The 19,313-nt window shown below is 28.6% G+C and overlaps 2 protein-coding genes across 2 annotated transcripts; both read left to right on the top strand.

Moving 5' to 3' along the window:
- Window positions 1-271: 271 nt before the first annotated feature.
- LOC106424193 (putative cysteine-rich repeat secretory protein 37) lies at window positions 272-3,475 on the top strand. The gene is made up of 2 exons (XM_013864943.3): window positions 272-897; window positions 1,816-3,475. The coding sequence occupies exons 1-2, from the start codon at window positions 547-549 to the stop codon at window positions 2,269-2,271; spliced, it is 807 nt and encodes a 268-aa protein (XP_013720397.2). The 5' UTR covers window positions 272-546; the 3' UTR covers window positions 2,272-3,475.
- A 7,251-nt stretch (window positions 3,476-10,726) lies between these two features.
- On the top strand, window positions 10,727-12,581 carry LOC106424199 (putative cysteine-rich repeat secretory protein 35). The gene is made up of 2 exons (XM_013864956.3): window positions 10,727-11,324; window positions 12,050-12,581. Exons 1-2 carry the CDS (start codon window positions 10,986-10,988, stop codon window positions 12,491-12,493), a joined length of 783 nt encoding a protein of 260 aa, XP_013720410.2. The 5' UTR covers window positions 10,727-10,985; the 3' UTR covers window positions 12,494-12,581.
- The last annotated feature ends 6,732 nt before the right edge of the window (window positions 12,582-19,313 follow it).

Below are 19,313 nucleotides of genomic sequence, written 5' to 3'. Positions count from 1 at the left end.
TATTAAATTCCTTAAGTCATCAAATTTTTGAAGAAGAAAACTTGATGACAAGACAACTTAACCCTATATCTGCATTATGCTATTTCCTTTTTTTTTTTGTCAACATCTGCATTATCCTATTTCATTATCGTATTTAACAGTGTAGACGAAACTATATCTGCATTATCCTATTTAATTTTTTTTTTGCTAAAACTTAACCCTTTTAGGAAAAAAAAAAGGGAACTTTTAAGCAAAAAAAAAAACAAAAGGAACTTAACGTGGATAATACTAGTAGAGTACTAAAAAGTATGTTGGATTTCAAGAGTGGTGCAGAAAATGTTTTGTATCAGTTTGATTTTATTTATAGGAGTTTAAACTTAGTAATTCAATTTGGACCTTTTCTTTGTCCCTCCATTTCCATCGCCGAAAATATGCACACTCTTTTTTTTTTCTATCCATAAGCCAATCGATTAAAATTCTCCTGAGTTCCTATATAAATATTTCAACCTCAACACTTCATTTATAAAAAATCACCATTTACTGGAAAGAAATAAAAGATCTACAACAATGGAATTTTCATATTCTTTATCCCAACGGTTTTCTTTCCCTATTTTGGCCATGCAATTTCTCATTATACATAGTGTTTCGTCACTGAACCTTACTAATGAGTATCTCAACCACAAGTGCCTCTTTAATCAAGGGAAATATAACTCTGGAAGTGAGTACGAGAAAAACCTCAACTGGGTCTTCCATTACATTCGTACAAGGCCATTTGAGAATGTCGGTTTCTCACACACAAGTAATGGAACAACGACATCAAATTTTGCTACCGTCGTTCTCCAATGTCGTGGTGACTCTTATGGGTCTAAATCTTATGGGTCTAAATGTCGCACATGCCTTGACACCGCAATTTTGGGGGTAAATGAACCATCATACATTTAAATATAAAAAATTACTTGTTTGCAATGATGTAAAACTGTATCTTTGAGCCAAAATAGAATTGACTACATGAAACAAAAACTAGATTAGAGTAATAAGAAAAAATATTAGCTGACAAAGTTTGACATTTGTTAAAGATAGAAATGGGACAGTTGTTAGATATCTGGGGATCCAATGTGAAATCCAGTTTGGATCCACTCCAAATATCCTGATATTTGGAAGGTTGGATCTGTATAATAGAATCTCAGATCAGCATGATTTTAAAGTCTGGATATCTGTATTCTTTAAGTATGTTTACAATATATATAATAAATTTTTCAAGATAACATAAATTTTATACATAAAATTTATGTTAAATGATTTCTAGTATTAATTTTACTTTCTAAAATATTTTATTTTATTTTGGCATATTTTTTTCATTTTATATAATGCTATAAAATATTATTTTAATATTATCATAAATATTTTATCATTAATTTAATGGATATGTGTCTAAATATGAATATCAATTGTTATGTTAATATTTAGACTGTTATCCCTTATCTAGATATCCCAAAATCACTGACCCACATATGGATAATCAAACATGGATCTGACGGTCCGGATATCCTGAAATTTCTGATATCCAAATTTGTTTAGTTATATAGACATCACAATTTATCTTAGATTATGTTGAAACCGAACTTATATTGAAGATGTTTTTATTAAATGCTATTGTGTTACTAAAGGTTGAAAATTATTTATACATGTGCTGTTTCTTTAAATCCTTAATTTTTTACATTCTCAAAATCATCAAAATAATTTCTTCCTATACAAATAATTAGGAGAAGAAATCTTTCACTGAATATTAAATCATCATTTAAAATAATACAAAACATATATGATTGTATACTGCAGTTTCGTAAGAGATGTCCGAGTATCAAAGGAGGAATGATATGGTATGACCAATGTTTTCTCTATGTTAGTACGGTCGATATAGAAAATCCAAGCAGGACTAATTACGAGAATGTTTTTTCTATGCACAATCCAAATAACGTGAAAGAGGATGCAAAACTGTTTGCCAAGAGGGTGTTGGATTTTTTCTCTGAGCTAACACTTAAAGTCGAGAAAACCACCAGTGACGGTTTTCGCATCATACTTTATGCAGCAGGGGAAAAAAAGCTCGAGAAAAATACATTATATGCAATGGTGCAATGTCTAGAGCTAACAATGGATTGTAAAAATTGTTTGACATGGAGTACCACAAAGCTTTTCAAGAATGACGACATTAAACAAGGAGCGAGAGTTTTTGGTTCAAACTGTGATGTAAGGTATGAACTATACCCTTTTCTTAGATTTGTTAAGCACTTTTAAGGTGGTGTTGAATACATCCTCTTTATAATTTCAAATTATATTTTACTTACGTTGACTTTTTCTTTTTGCTGAAATGTAATATCTATATATCAATCAAAATAGTGTTTACAAAAATAGATCCATAGGAATTTTTTAGAAGATCAAAATTGATTTTTTTAAAATAAGGATTTTCAACTGGCTTAGAAATCTTGAGCCTATAACCCAACTGACTTGTGTTCCATCCTCAGTATCTGATAGTTTTGCTTTAATGACTTCAGTCGATTGCTGATATGTGTATGAGTGATGTTTGGTAACTCTCTTAGTGAGTGATAAGACTGCTGATTCTTACTGTCATTACGATCTTCAGATCAAATTGTTTGTTGATTGAAAAGTGAGTTTGACAAGCCCCAAGCCATGCTCTTTTAACCTCGTACCTTTTATTGTGCATTGCATGATCTACCAACCCGGTTTATCTTCTCTCAGCAGCTCTGAGTAGAACATGTCCCATAACTTACGTGAATTCAATGCTGTTGAAAACTTTGAATAAGTTAAAAATTAATTATGTGTGCCCAAAAGTGTTGTATGTCATTATCTGAATCAATTTGTTTATAGATAAGTTTCATTGATATTGAGCATCACAATTTAGTTTCAAAATAATAAAAAGTTAAAACATGTGTTATTAATATTATTTGTTATTAAAAATTATGACATTTTTTCATTGTAATTATTAAGAAGCCAATTTTTTTATAATTTTTGTTTTTGTTATATATTAAATTTCATCATATGTATTCTGCAAACAAAGAATTATTGCATTTGGTTTAAATAAAAAATATTTTATTTGTTGTATAAGTAATAATATTTTTTATTTTATAACATGTATTTTTAATGATTTTTATTAATTTAATTTCTGTCGTAGAATGTTAATTTTATTAAACAAAATTATTATAACATGTTTAATAAAATAAAGTAGAATTATTATTTGCAAATAAAGGAAAATATAATGTGGAGTGTTAAAAATTAAATAAAGGTCTTGAATTAATCATCTTTGTATATAGTCATACAACACCTATTTTAGGGTAAACATATCCTGAATGTGATAACTAAATTGAATAATATATACACATATTAGACACAAAATTTAAAATAAAAATTATTAGTATAATAATACCACCTGTACTTGAAAGTTCAGTGGCACAATATACAGTCCTAACGATCATCATATAATATTCATATTCCAACATAAGCGTTATGAGTAATTGGAAAATCATTTACAGAATTATCATGTTCTTTATTATCCAACCAATTATTATTAAAAATATTGAAAAATATACTTAGAATTTGTAAATGTTCTTTGTTCAATGTTTTCATAGAGAGCTTTTGGTATATCATTAACATTTAAACTATATAAAACCTAAAATATTGTTATATAATTAAATATTTCATTTAATAATATCTAGAAATTATATTTTTTATCCAAAATTAAAATTGTTTTCTAAAATCTAAATTTTCAATAATATATTTTAATTTTTAAAGGAAAATATTTCAATATAACAGTATAATTTAGTATATAAACTTAAATAAGATACATTATTTTTAATAAAAATATATATAAAATTATTTAATATATAATATATAATTATATATAATGAAGTAATAAAAACATATTTTATATGTGATAATTTTATATGATTGTTTATACGTAAATAATATATTGGTCTATCAATCTTTGTTAATAAGCATATTTAACGAAGAAAAAATACATTATTCATTAAAGAGGTAAAAGATTCTTATATCATTGTTTTATAGATTAAAAATGATTAAACATGAATAAAGGTAACAATAATGCGGTAAAACTGAAATTCCCCTCATTAGTAAGATCATACATTTTCTTTTTATGTTTTACTAGTGGTCTCTCCGTGTTTCGCGCAGAAATGTTTTCTTTGTTTTGTATAATGTGTTTATTTTGTGGGTTTAAATATTTGGCTAATTTATAGGTATAGAATAATATGTTGTAAAATATTTTATAATCGTTGTTGAGATATTATGGCTGAGGTATTACGGTCCTTCAGTTTAACTAATTTGTGTTTTAAAATTGTATATTCCCATTTATGCTTATATCTATTCTCGGAAATCATTAGAATTATGTTGATTTTTGATGTTATATGTCGTTATGTGTATTGAGTATTTTTTAAAAAAAATTACGATTATTGACTTGAAGTTCCACTTGGAGACAAAATTTTGGTGTCACATTGCTGCTAAACTGATTTGTTTTAATTAAAAAAATCCAATCTAGTTCTTAAAATAAAACCCGAATTCTCTTGCTTAAAGTATGAACACAAATTGTTTAGCTTGTTTGTATCAAAAATACATTTAGCATTGATTTTTGATGTTATTGCGGTAACATGTAATCATAGTTATATATTCTTATAATATTTTCAAGTAAAATGGTAGCCTCGTAAATCTAACTCAATATATATTTTGTCAAGTTATTTCGTTATATTAATTTTATATAACCAACACCAAAGATCAAGCATGAAAATATGGATTTTGGTCTTTACTTAGAAAACAAAGGGTACTGAATGATATGACTTATTTAATTCTTGGACGAAAACAGTTTTTTAGGGAGTTTTCTATAATTGTATATAATTTATATCTTAAATATAAAAAGAAGAGAGAAGATATTGCATGAATAATGTATTATGGTATGAAAACTTAAAAGCGTGTTTCTTAGACATACCTAAAACAAAAAATAAAACAAAAAAATTGCTATACTAATTAGAGGTGAGTATGTTATTATCATTTTTCTAAGCATACTTCTCAGGTTTAGTTAGGTGGAGGATGAGATTAACTGACCAGTAAGAAGGCTCTTTATGGCGAGGATTGTAGCCTCCAAGAAGACAATTTGATTTCAGTGGTGCTTGGATTTTTTTCAATCATTAGAAACCTAGCAAGAAGCCCATTAATCACAATAGCAAAAAGGGCGAGAATCATATTAAAAAGAGGTGATGTGGCACTGCGAGAATATCTTAGCTCAGCGCGGACAACATCCAAGGAAAATTGGTTTGAACAGCTAATCACCGCTTGCTGAACATCTAAATCCACGATTATTCAGGTTTTATGGTTGCTAGCAAAAGACCAGGTCAACGACAAAAAATCACCCGAATGTTCACTGCTCTTCCTTCCCTTGGTCTAACCTCAACCTGTGGATAACAAAAACGCAGAATAAATGTCTTAACCTATGAAACGAAAATTACTCAAGAAGCTTTGTTTATGCCTTATTTCTTGCTTGTTGGCCTTTAGGGCTGGCTAAGATGAGGGACATCATTCTCCCTTCACACGGCAAGAAAGAGTATCAGGTGCAGGTGTTAATGGATGGAAGCTTGTTGAAGCTGGAGGCAAAGATCCAGGTGGAGTTCACTCAAGTTCGTTGTGAAGATCATCGATCCTTTGTAAACGTTCGTTGAGATCATTGATTGCATCTCCAAGTATTTATGATCCATCTATCTGCAAATGACATACAAATCCACTAAAAATGCTAGGAGTTTTTAGCTCAGGCCAAATAAAGGCAACAAACATGAAACAAAATCTCTCCAACTCTTGAACACTTGCAAAAACCAAGAGACATCAATTACCCAATCATAAACTCTCGCTCAGATCTGTATTTTCTTTTCTAATGACTAAATTAGAGAAAATAGTCACAATGTTTAAGTATTCACACTTGCTCTACCAATGAAACTAAGCACATGCTTATGGTACTGAAAGTAATCCGTTCATCCGGTTTGTGGTATATGTGGAAAGGTTTAATAAAATTGATTTGGCTACTTATATCATGAAAGTTTACTTACTTTTTCGGTCACATATCCATTTAGAATTCAAGAGTTAACCGTGCTTGAACTGGACCTATTGGAAAGTGATTCGTGTTATCGTACAAGTGAGGCTAGAGCAAGGAAAAAGGTCATGTGGTGATTGAAGAATCAATAAAAAAGACTTCTAAACCCTGTAAAATTAACGCACCACTCATCATTCATAAAAGGGTCAACAAGCCGAGTAAGCGAGTGTGGAAAGACGATTAGCCATAGACAGCCGGGACGTTACAAATGGTATCAGGACTGGTTAAAACTATTTTAATTAGATGGTCTGATAATTAATTAACGTTCTTTAATTATAGCTTACTGTATTTAATAAACCCAATTAGTTTCCCTTACATTACATATCTTTGAATCTGTTAAACATTAATTGGGCAGTAATATAAAATAATACAATTTGTTGTCTAAATTACATCGAGTTAGTTACCGATTCTTGGCAAGCTCCAAAGGTGGACAAGTACATATAACTTTAGCAAATTTTACTAGGTTTAACGTCAGTTTTAAATTGAAAACAAAGGTTCTTGCAAATTCTTAATATCTCTACAAATTTATAACATATTACAAAGCTCATTTAGTTCACGAGTGTGCTTGATGAAACAATTTAGTTCCCCGGACGTTACGTATGTTTCATATAATAATCTGTCAAATTTAAGTGAACAGAAAATATAAAAGGGGAAATTTGGAAAATACTCTGCAAATAGATTTTATTTTGAAAAATACACTGTGTTTTATTTCTTATGAAAACTACACTTTTTGTTAATTTAAATGACTAAATTATCCTAACAAAAATTATATAATTACATTAATAATTTAAATTTAATATTTTGAATTTTTTTTTAATTTAAATGACAAATAGTAAAAAAAATGAAAACAATCATAGTTGAAGTCTTTAACTTGAAGACACAATCTTTTGTGTAAAGCAAAATTTTCATGTCCTTTGGAACTTAGCAAATTTTGATCTAATGCTATTGTGCTTTATAAGTTTACTACAGTTCTTTTTATGTTTTACTAGTGGTCTCTCCGTGTTTCGCGCGGATATGTTTTCTTTGTTTTGTATAATGTGTTTATTTTGTGGGTTTAAATATTTGGCTAATTTATAGGTATAGAATAATATGTTGTAAAATATTTTATAATACAGGATCGTGGTTGAGATATTATGGCTTAGGTATTATGGTCCTTCAGTTTAACTAATTTGTGTTTTACAATTGTATATTCCCATTTATGTTTATATCTATTCTCAGAAATCATTAGAATTATGTTGATTTTTGATGTTATATGTCGTTATGTGTATTGAGTATTTTTTTAAAAAAATTACGATTATTGACTTGAAGTTCCACTTGGAGACAAAATTTTGGTGTCACATTGCTGCTAAGCTGATTGGTTTAAATTAAAAAAAAATCCAATCTAGTTCATAAAATAAAACCCGAATTCTCTTGCTTAAAGTATGAACACAAATTGTTTAGCTTGTTTGTATCAAAAATACATTTAGCATTGATTTTTGATGTTATTGCGGGAACATGTAATCATGTTATAATATTTTCATGTAAAATGGTAGCCTCGTAAATCTAACTAAATATATTTTTTGTCAAGTTATTTTGTTATATTCATTTTATATAACCAACACCAAAGATCAAGCATGAAAATATGGATTTTGGTCTTTACTTAGAAAACAAAGGGTACTGAATGATATGACTTATTTAATTCTTGGACGAAAACAGTTTTTTAGGGGGTTTTCTATAATTGTAAATAATTTATATCTTAAATATAAAAATAAGAGAGAAGATATTGCATGAATAATGTATTATGGTATGAAAACTTAAAAGCGTGTTTCTTAGACATACCTAAAACAAAAAATAAAACAAAAAAAATTGCTATACAAATTAGAGGTGAGTATGTTATTATCATTGTTCTAAGCATACTTCTCAGGTTTAGTTAGGTGGAGGATGAGATTAACTGACCAGTAAGAAGGCTCTTTATGGCGAGGATTGTAGCCTCCAAGAAGACAATTTGATTTCAGTGGTGCTTGGATTTTTTTCAATCATTAGAAACCTAGCAAGAAGCCCATTAATCACAATAGCAAAAAGGGCGAGAATCATATTAAAAAGAGGTGATGTGGCACTGCGAGATAATCTTAGCTCAGCGCGGACAACATCCAAGGCAAATCGGTTTGAACAGCTAATCACCGCTTGCTGAACATCTAAATCCACGATTATTCAGGTTTTATGGTTGCTAGCAAAAGACCAGGTCAACGACAAAAAATCACGCGAATGTTCACTGCTCTTCCTTCCCTTAGTCTAACCTCAACCTGTGGATAACAAAAACGCAGAATAAATGTCTTAACCTATGAAACGAAAAATTACTCAAGAAGCTTTGTTTATGCCTTATTTCTTGCTTGTTGGCCTTTAGGGCTGGCTAAGATGAGGGACATCATTCTCCCTTCACACGGCAAGAAAGAGTATTAGGTGCAGGTGTTAATGGATGGAAGCTTGTTGAAGCTGGAGGCAAAGATCCAGGTGGAGTTCACTCAAGTTTGTTGTGAAGATCATCGATCCTTTGTAAACGTTCGTTGAGATCATTGATTGCATCTCCAAGTATTTATGATCCATCTATCTGCAAATGACATACAAATCCACTAAAAATGCTAGGAGTTTTTAGCTCAGGCCAAATAAAGGCAACAAACATGACACAAAATCTCTCCAACTCTTGAACACTTGCAAAAACCAAGAGACATCAATTACCCAATCATAAACTCTCGCTCAGATCTGTATTTTCTTTTCTAATGACTAAATTAGAGAAATAGTCACAATGTTTAAGTATTCACACTTGCTCTACCAATGAAACTAAGAACATGCTTATGGTACTGAAAGTAATCCGTTCATCCGGTTTGTGGTATATGTGGAAAGATTTAATAAAATTGATTTGGCTACTTATATCATGAAAGTGTACTTACTTTTTCGGTCACATATCCATTTAGAATTCAAGAGTTAACCGTGCTTGAACTGGACCTATTGGAAAGTGATTCGTGTTATCGTACAAGTGAGGCTAGAGCAAGGAGAAAGATCATGTGGTGATTGAAGAATCAATAAAAAAGACTTCTAAGCCCCTGTAAAATTAACGCACCACTCATCATTCATAAAAGGGTCAACAAGCCGAGTAAGCGAGTGTGGAAAGACGATTAGCCATAGACAGCCGGGACGTTACAAATGGTATCAGGGCAGGTTAAAACTATTTTAATTAGATGGTCTGATAATTAATTAACGTTCTTTAATTATAGCTTAGTGTATTTAATGAACCCATTTAGTTTCCCTTACATTACATATCTTTGAATCTGTTAAATATTAATTGGGCAGTAATATAAAATAATACAATTGTTGTCTAAATTACATCGAGTTAGTTACCGATTTTTGGCAAGCTCCAAAGGTGGACAAGTACATATAACTTTAGCAAATTTTACTAGGTTTAACGTCAGTTTTAAATTGAAAACAAAGGTTCTTGCAAATTCTTATTATGTCTACAAATTTATAACATATTACAAAGCTCATTTAGTACACGAGTGTGTTTGATGAAACAATTTAGTTCCCCGGACGTTACATATGTTTCATATAATAATCTGTCAAATTTAATTGAACAGAAAATATAAAAGGGGAAATTTGGAAAATACTCTGCAAATAGATTTTATTTTGAAAAATACACTGTGTTTTATTTCTTTTGAAAACTACACTTTTTGTTAATTTAAATGACTAAATTATCCTAACAAAAAATATATAATTACATTAATAATTTAAATTCAATATTTTGAATTTTTTTTTAATTTAAATGACAAATAGTAAAAAAAATGAAAACAATCATAGTTGAAGTCTTTAACTTGAAGACACAATCTTTTGTGTAAAGCAAAAATTTCATGTACTTTGGAACTTAGCAAATTTTGATCTAATGCTATTGTGCTTTATAAGTTTTGAATACTTCCCCTCTGTTGAAATTTTGAACATACTCATGACTAATGCAACAACTTATGACCTCATGAATTTATCACTTAATGGAGAAATGTTTTTTTATTGTGACAAGTTCAGTGTGATGGTGACTTTTAATATGTAAAATCTTACATAATGCATTAGGAAAGTGATAATTTTTTTCCATAATTTCTGTTTATATAAGATTAATAGTTTTTTAAATGATAAACATTGAATTTTTAAATTATTATTCCAATGCTATATTTAAATTATTAAATCGTTAATATATCTTACCTCAATAGTTTCGAAATTTAAATTTTTATAAGATAATATTTAACTGAAATTGGAAATGTCTTTTTACATATAGGACAAGTGTAATTTTCAAAAACAAACTAAATCAAAGCATTTTTTTCAAATTTGATAGCATAAACAGAGTATTTTCCTGATTATCTTAAGATAAAATAATATAATTTGTGATTATAATTACACAGAGTAAATAATATAACCGCTTCTTGGCATGTGCCAAAGGTGCACACGCACTGACACCACATAGTATAATTTAGGCAGATGTAAATTAGATTAAAGTCAGTTTTTAAATCAAAAAGTTAAGGTAATTTTTGCATTTTCTTATTATAATTACAAAATTAGAACATATTATAAAGCCCATTTAGTTCATAAGTGGTAAAAAATTTAGTATCAGTTTGATTTTTTTTTTAGAAGTTTAAACTTAGTAAAACATTTTGAATTTGGACTTTTTCTTTATCCCTCTGTTTTCGCCGCCAAAAATATGCACACTATTCTCTTCTATCTAATGAGCCATTCAATTAAAATCCTTTTGAAAATCTTATATATAACTGTCAGTCTCAACACATCATTTATGAAAACCACCCTTTACTGAAAAACAATAAAATCTAAGAGAATGAAATTTTCATATTCTCTACCCAAACGATTTGTTTCCCCTATTTTGGCTATGCAGTTCCTCATCATACATAGTGTTTCTTCATTGAACCTTACCAATGAGTATCTCAACCACAAATGCTTCCTTGATCAAGGAATATATAATACTGGAAGTGAGTACGAGGACAGCCTCAACATTATTTTACGTAGTGTTCGTACTGGTAGTTATTATAAGAACGGTTTCATGCGCACAAGCAGAGGTCGTGAACCTGCTCCTGATGCTGTCACCGTCATGTTCCAGTGTCGTGGTGACTCTTATGGGTCTAAATGCCGTACATGTGCTGACACCGCAGTCGCAGGGGTAAACGAGCCGTCATACATTTAAATATAATGATTACGTTTTTGAGGTGTTATAAAACTTTCATTTGAACAAAACAGAAATGACTACATGAAACAAAAATAAGATTATGGTTAACTAAAAAGTATCAAAGATAGGGATGGGATAACTATCAAAGATCTAGATCATATATGATATTCGCTCTAGATCCACTCTAAATATCCAGATATTTGTAAGATCGTATTAGTGTGATAGTATAACTAAAGATAAAATTAAATTTTATACAATTTTTTTTATTTTTAATTATTTTATAGCATTACTTTTACTTTTTGAAAGATTACATTTTATTTTGGAATATTAATTCCATTTTAGATAAATATCAATATCTAGATATCCAAAAATCACAGGTCTAGATATGGATAGTTATAACATGGATCTAACGGATCCTGGATATCCTGAAATTTCTGGATATCCAAACCGCTCTCAACCTGGTTATTTAGACATCACAATTTATCATAAGTTGTGTAGAAACCAAATTATATTGACGATGTTTTTATTAAATGAACTAAGTTATTAGAGGTTGCAAATAATTTATACATGTCTGGTTTCTGTAAATCCTTCAATTTTAAAATTTCTCCTAATCATAAAATAATCAGTTGTTATAAAAATAATTAGGAGAAGAAAGATTTCACTGAAATATTATTTCATCTTTTAAAATGATACAAAACATATACGGGTTGACAATGCAGTTTCGTAGAAGATGTCTAAGGAACAAATTCGGAATAATATGGTACGACCAATGTTTTCTCTGGGTTAGTGCAATCGGTGAAGACATGCCAATCAATACTAATTACAAGAATATGTTTTCTATGTACAACCCAAATAACGTAAGAGGGGATGCAAAATTGTTTGCCAAGAGGGTGGTGGATTTTTTTTCTGAGCTAACACTTAAGGTTGATAAGAATACCGAAGTCGGCTCTGTCGTCATACTTTACGCAGAAGGGAAAAAGAAGCTTGGGAAAAATACGTTGTATGCAATGGTGCAGTGCGTAGAACTAACAATAGATTGTAAAAGTTGTTTGACATGGAGTATCTTAAAGCTTTTCAAGAACGACGACATTAAACAAGGAGGGAGAGTTTTGGGTTCGAACTGTGAAGTAAGATACAAGCTATACCCTTTTATTAGGAGTTAAGCATTTTTTACGGTGGTGATGAATACATCTGCTTCATAATTTCCAATTATGCTTTAGTTTTGTTTAGTTTTTTTTGGCTCAAATTTAATACATACTAGATTTTGACCCGCGCTTTGAAAGCGCGGGATATTTTATGTTATAAACATTGCAATGTTTTGGAAATCAGACCGGGCCAACCACTCGAAAACAGTCCGACCATGACTCGTCTAATAAGTTGAGTTCGATTCAGTTTAAAATTTGGGATTTGAAAAAAAAATAGAAAATCCAGTAAAACCGATGACTTGAAATTTTGTTGTAAGAAAAAATATGTATGGTGATTTGAATGTTAATCTTATGTATGTCAACAATTTAAGTTCACATAGAATTCATTTTTTCCTTTAAACATGGTATATATACATATATAATATACAGTAAAATTTTAAAAACCCGTTAAACTGATCAGGCCAGTCAACTTGGATTTGAGAAAAACTGGAAAAATCCAGTAGAACCGATGATTTGGAACAATAAAAACTGTATTTGAAAAACTCCGGCCCGGATAAAAAAACCATGGATTCTGCTAAACTAAAACATAGTTTATAGTCTTTTAATTGTTCTAAGAATTTTTTTATGAAACTGTTAGTGATTAATTAGTTTTTGTCTTTTCAGTTTTCACATATTATTTCATACGAAAAATTATGTCTTATTCCCACTTGTTATCTAAATATTATATGTTTTCAAATTTTTCCATTAATATAACATTTGAAATTTTGTGGTAAGAAAAAATATACATGGTGATTTGAATGTTAATCTTATTATGTTAATAATTTAAGTTCATATAGAATTCCTTTTTCTTTCTTAAAGCATATGGTATATATACATATATAATTATAAAAAAATTTAAAACTCGTTAAGCAGGTTAAACTGGTCAGACCAATCAACCAATATATATACTGAGTCGATCTTGGTTTCGTTTTCAAAATGTTTAGAGAGTAACATGATAAATCAATACTATTAAAAAGGAAGAAGTCTTAAAAAATCTACCTAACAAAGTTGTTTGGACACTTTATTTAACTCAAACTTAGACTAACAATATGTTATCATATATTTCTCTAACAATAATTTATTCAATTCCTTTATTTATTCAAATACCACTCCTAAATCTTAATCATTAATATTATTATGTTTACCATTTTGACTTTTAATCATAAAAGCATTGAAATTAATGTTTTATATTATCACTTTTATCATATAATATATAATTTAAAGCAAGAGAAGCTACACAACATATAAGTGTACATTTTAACTTCCTCTTTCCTTTATAATAACGTAATCATATCATATATAAATTTTCCCACTAAAATCTCATATTATATACTAAACTTTCAACCGTCTATAGTTTGATAGATATTTTCATATTTAAAAATGAGTTTTCTAAAATATATTTCATCAACCATGTTTTTGTACAATTACGTTAAAAATCTATATCAAAAGGTTGTTGGACCCGATATGGACGTAATGAGTCCACATCTGTTCGGGTATTTAGGATCCTAAAAAGATTCGAAATATCTAGAAAATCTGAAAAATATCCGAAACACGAAAAGTACTTAAAATAACACTAGATATTGTTGATTAAACATACAATTTGGGTATCGTGATTTCTGCACATATCATGTATCCATTTCAATAACTAAATTATAGCAACTGAAGTTTGTTTGAATGTTTTATGAATGATTTTTAAACAAAAGGATTTTCTGCTTTTAATTAAAATAAAATTCAAAAATACAAAATTTAATTGAAATCATAGATTAAAAATAATTCAGTGGCAAAGAATGGTAAATACTTCAAAACTCCAAGGGTACCTCAAAAAAGGCCCTTCAGTTTTAATAGTATTGATATTAATAAATAGAGTTGTTAAGAAACAGATCCAAAGAAATTGTTTAGAAGATCAAAATTGATTATTATTTTTGTTAAACAATGATTTTCAACTGGCTTGGAATTCTTGAGGCCATTATTCAACGGAATTGTGTTTCATCTTCAGTTTCTGATAGCTTTGCTTTTAGTGACTTCAGCCGATTGCTGATATAATTATGAATGATGTTTGCGAACTCTTTTACCAAGTGACGAGGCTGCTGGTTTTTAGTGCCATTGCATTCTCTTGAGTCCACTATATGATTTCTTGAAAAAAGAGTTTACAAGCACCAAGTCATGCTCTTTTAACCTAATACCTTTTATTGTACTTACATGTTCTACCACTCGGGATTTATCTTCTATTAGCAACTCTGATAAGAACATGTCCCATAGCTTATGTTAATTTTAATTCTGTTAAGAACTTTTAACTAAAGGAAAATCAAAAATCTAGCACCATAAGTGGAAAATTTCATCATCTAAAGCTGTGTGTTATAGAAAATGACATAATATTGTATTGGTATCGAGTATCAGAATTGAATTTTAAAATAATAAAAAGTCAAAACATGTATTGAAATATTATTGTATGTTGAAATATTATTCTTGAAATATTATTGCATGTTAAGTTTCGAAAGAAAAATTATTTGAATTTAATTGTATAATGAATTAATTTATTTTTATTATATTATATATAAAATTTTATCATTTTCACATTTTTAAAACAGAGAATGTTTCATTTAATTGTTTAATAATTATTTTCATTTTCATAATTTGAAATTTTTTGTTAATAATATAAAATAAAAATTATAAAAATATTTTTAAATTATGTAAAACTTTATTTTCATTTAATTTCAGAAGATAATTGCTATTTTAATTATTTTATATCTATCATTTCTTCTATCATAATTTTGTAAACGTCATAATTTCATAGAATTACAAAACAATGAACTTTTCACCTAACTCTCGTTACACCATTAGGATTTTATCCACCGAACCCTTGCAGTACCATTAGGACATTCACCACCTAATCCTTGTAGCACCATTAGGAATATCCACCTAATCTTTGTATCGTTGTTAGAGAGAGACTCGGCACTCCTTAATTGCGAAGTCACCTTGAGGATTCTCCTCCTACAATTGAAGCTTTCAGGATCTTTTGGCTGGTCTGATACCAATTGTTAGGCTTTTTCCAATCCCATGTCCAATTCGTCTGCGAATGATTAGTATGATATTGTCCACTTTGGACCCGAAGGCAAAGCTCACATGAATTTGGTTTTGGGCTCCTTCCCAAAAGTTTCGTATTAATCAAAGTTAGACATCTCTTTAAATACTAGACATTATTTGTCTAAATTTTTAATGTGGGACTTTGTTTGCATTCAAAATATGAATAAAAATCAAATTTCATTCCAATGATTTTTTCTGGAATAAGAAAAAAAGAGGTTATAAAACATTCATGAATAAAAAATGCATGCGCATGAAGGGGAATGATATGGAATAAAATTCCATATTTTTATTCATAACTTTCATTATTCCATTCATCTCCATCCCATTTTTTAATTCTTCTGTTCATTCATATCATTCCTAGACTTGGCTACCCATTACAGCCTACATTAGCTACTATTCCCACAAAATGATTTTACCCCGTCTTGATAAGATCCTTGCTTAATCTTCCAAGAGAAATAAATTTCAAAAGGTATGGTAGTAACTGATTGTTACATATAAATAAGAAGCTCAAAACGCTTCACTTTACCTCAACTTATCAGTGGGTTAAGAACGAAAGAAAGAAATGAGATCGGTCGATATGGTCTTCTTCTTAGCCGTCTCAAGAGCTCCCCCGAATGGACATTACAGAGGGGAAAAGGTCTTCGACGTCAGAAATTACAGTGCTCTATGGCCAAAGAAAACGCTTTTGCGTTTACCAAAAAGCTTGGATCGTAGTGTAAAATCAACGATCTATACTCCTTTCGGAATATTCTTTTCTCCGTCAAGTGATGTTCACTGGTCCTTGAAAAAGATTTATTACGGGATCATGACACCATCAAACAACAAGAATGGATCATTTTTAAGTACGTCAATAACCGTACCATTACCGGCAGAGGACGGTCAAGGATCCTACTCTTGGCCCCTCATTAAGAAAAATTCTCTACATTCACCAACCAATAGTGTTTGAGTATTTGATATTTGATATCTTTTAAAAAATGAAATAAAATTGAATTTCCAAATAAAATTATATTTTTAAAATAAAACAATAAAAATACATAAAAATAGTTACAAAAAAAATAAAATAAATATTGTTAAACCTTTAGCAAAATACTAAATCCTATACCCTAAATCATAAATTCCAAACCCTAAATTATAAACCTTAAATCTTGGATAAACCGTAAACTATTGGAAAATTTTAAACCCTAAATCATACATTAAAAACTAAATCTTAATAACACTAAACCCTAAACCCTATTCACTAAACCCTAAACCCTTGGATAAACCCTGAACCATTGGATAAACCCTGAACCCTTGGATAAATCATAAACTCTAAATCAAAAATATTTAAAATTAAACCCTAGAGTTTATGATTTATCCAAGGATTCAGAGTTTACCCAAGGGTTTAGGGTTTAGTGATTAGGATTTAGGGTTTAGTGTTTCTCTTAATGACTTATTCTTATATTGAACCTCTAGGTTCACCAACCAATAGGATTTTTTTATTTTATATTTGATATCTTTTAAAAAAGAAAACAAAATATTGTCAAATTATATTATGTTTTTTAAATTAAAAGGTAAAAAAAATAGTAGTAATTACAAAAAAAAATATTTTACATCATCAGCATAACATTAAACCCTAAACCCTAAATCCTAATCCCTAAACCCTTAATCCTAAACCCTAAATCTTTGGATAAACCCTAAACTCTAGGATAAATCCTAAATTCTAAATCAAAATCACTATACACTAAAACACTCAAGGGTTTAGGGTTTAGGGTTTTAGTGTTTTTTATTTAGAGTTTAGGATTTACCCAAGGGTTTACGGTTTACCCAAGGGTTTAAGATTTACCCAAGGGTTTAGGGTTTAGGATTTAGGGTTTAGGGATTAGGATTTAGGGTTTAGTGTTTTGTTGACAACGTTAAAAATATATATATTCTTTTTAATTCTTTTTTCTGTAACTATTATCTTTTTCTTACTTTTTTATTTTTAAAACATAATATAATTTGAGAATATTTGGTTTCCTTTTTTAAAAGATATCGAATTTGAAATAATGAAATTCTATTGATTGGTGAACCTAGGTTCATCCTAGGGAGTGAACCCAAGAATAACTCCTCTAATAATGTCATTAATTGGCATTAATACTTTCAAAAGGGAAAATTGCATTTTAAATCACGAAGTTTGCAAAAGTTTACATTTTAAACTTTAAAGTTTAACGTCTAACACTTTAAACATGGAAACTTGTTTTAATAACATATTAAACATTAAAACTAACTTACATGTTTGATAAGTCAAAATTATGTCTGGCACTGTTTCTTAATAGGTCAAAATAGGTGACGAGACGGTTTACTATTTTTTAAAATAAATTTAATTATATTAATTAATAAAAACAAATAAAGTCAGATGAAAATTCAAAATAAATTCTAAAAACTGGAAAAAATTCAGGAAAAAGATAAGAAAAAAAATTTAAGAACAGATAATAATAATAAAATAATAATTTGTAAGAAACCAATAGCAAATAGGAAAAAATAGGAAACTTTTTTAAAAAAAAATGAAAAATAATTTATAAAAAAATAAAAATTATAATTATAATTTGAAATATTTTTCAATTTTAACATTCAATAAAATGTTAAAAAAATCCTAGTATATCTCGTAATATCTTTTTATAGTGATATAACTAAATTTTTCACCATCACTGCCATGTCGAACCCGAACCGAAAAATTTCAAGTGCTTTGTTGGGTTCAAATCTCTAGGATCTGAAGGATCTGAACCCGACCTAGAAATGCTTACCTAAACACCAAAGAAATATGCGTGCAAGTACCTTTTCATTTTCAATTTTTAATTTTTTTGAATTTTTAAATTTTATTAGTTTTCCAGATTTTTTTTAAATTTTCCTAATTTCGGATTTTTATCAATTTTTACAATTTAAGTTTTTTTTAATTTTTAAATTTAGTTTTTGTTTTTTTGTTTTTTGTTTTTTTTGTTTTTTTTTGTTTTTTTTTTGTTTTTTTTATTTTTTTGTGTTTTATTTTTTTCTTGATTTTTTGTCTTTTTGAATTTTATCAAATTTGTAGAGTTTATTTTAAATTTAATCTAATTTTATTTGTTTTTATAAATTAAAATAATTAAAAATATTTTTTTTAAAAAAGGAAAAAATTGCCACGTCGCCTATTTTGACTTACTATGGATAGTACCGGTCACAATTTTGACATGTGAAACAAGTAAGTTAGTTTTGATATTTAATATGTTACTGAAACAAGTTTCCATGTTTAAAGTTTTAGCAGTTGAGCTTTAATGTTTAAAGAGCAAACTTTTGCCAACTTTATGATTAAAAATGCAATTTTGAAAAATTAAATAGACAATTATATAACCTACAATTGCATTTGCTTTATATAGATTCACATTTTTTTTTGCTATTTTGTTACAGATACTCAGATTTATCATCTCAAATGAAAAGTCCTTAAACTGTTGTAGTTTGCTAATGAACTCAATTTGGAAAATAAAAGAAAAATTATGTTCACCCTTTTTTCTTATGTTAAGAATTGTTTATCGGAAGAATAAACAATATAAATTAGGGTATGAATGGTGACCAAAGAATGAAGAGGAACAATGCATTTCTTATTATTCCTAAGAAATTTTACCATTCATAAGGAATAGTTTTTCCTTTTCATTCAATCTCATTCATTTTATTATACAGAAATATTGAATAAATTTGTTCCTCACTAAATATGATAAGGAATCAT

Source organism: Brassica napus, chromosome A5 (genome assembly GCF_020379485.1).
Source record: "Brassica napus cultivar Da-Ae chromosome A5, Da-Ae, whole genome shotgun sequence".
In the NCBI taxonomy this organism is placed as follows: domain Eukaryota; kingdom Viridiplantae; phylum Streptophyta; class Magnoliopsida; order Brassicales; family Brassicaceae; genus Brassica; species Brassica napus.
Note: the sequence above shows the minus strand (reverse complement) of the source record. Positions and strands in the feature narration are given on the sequence as shown.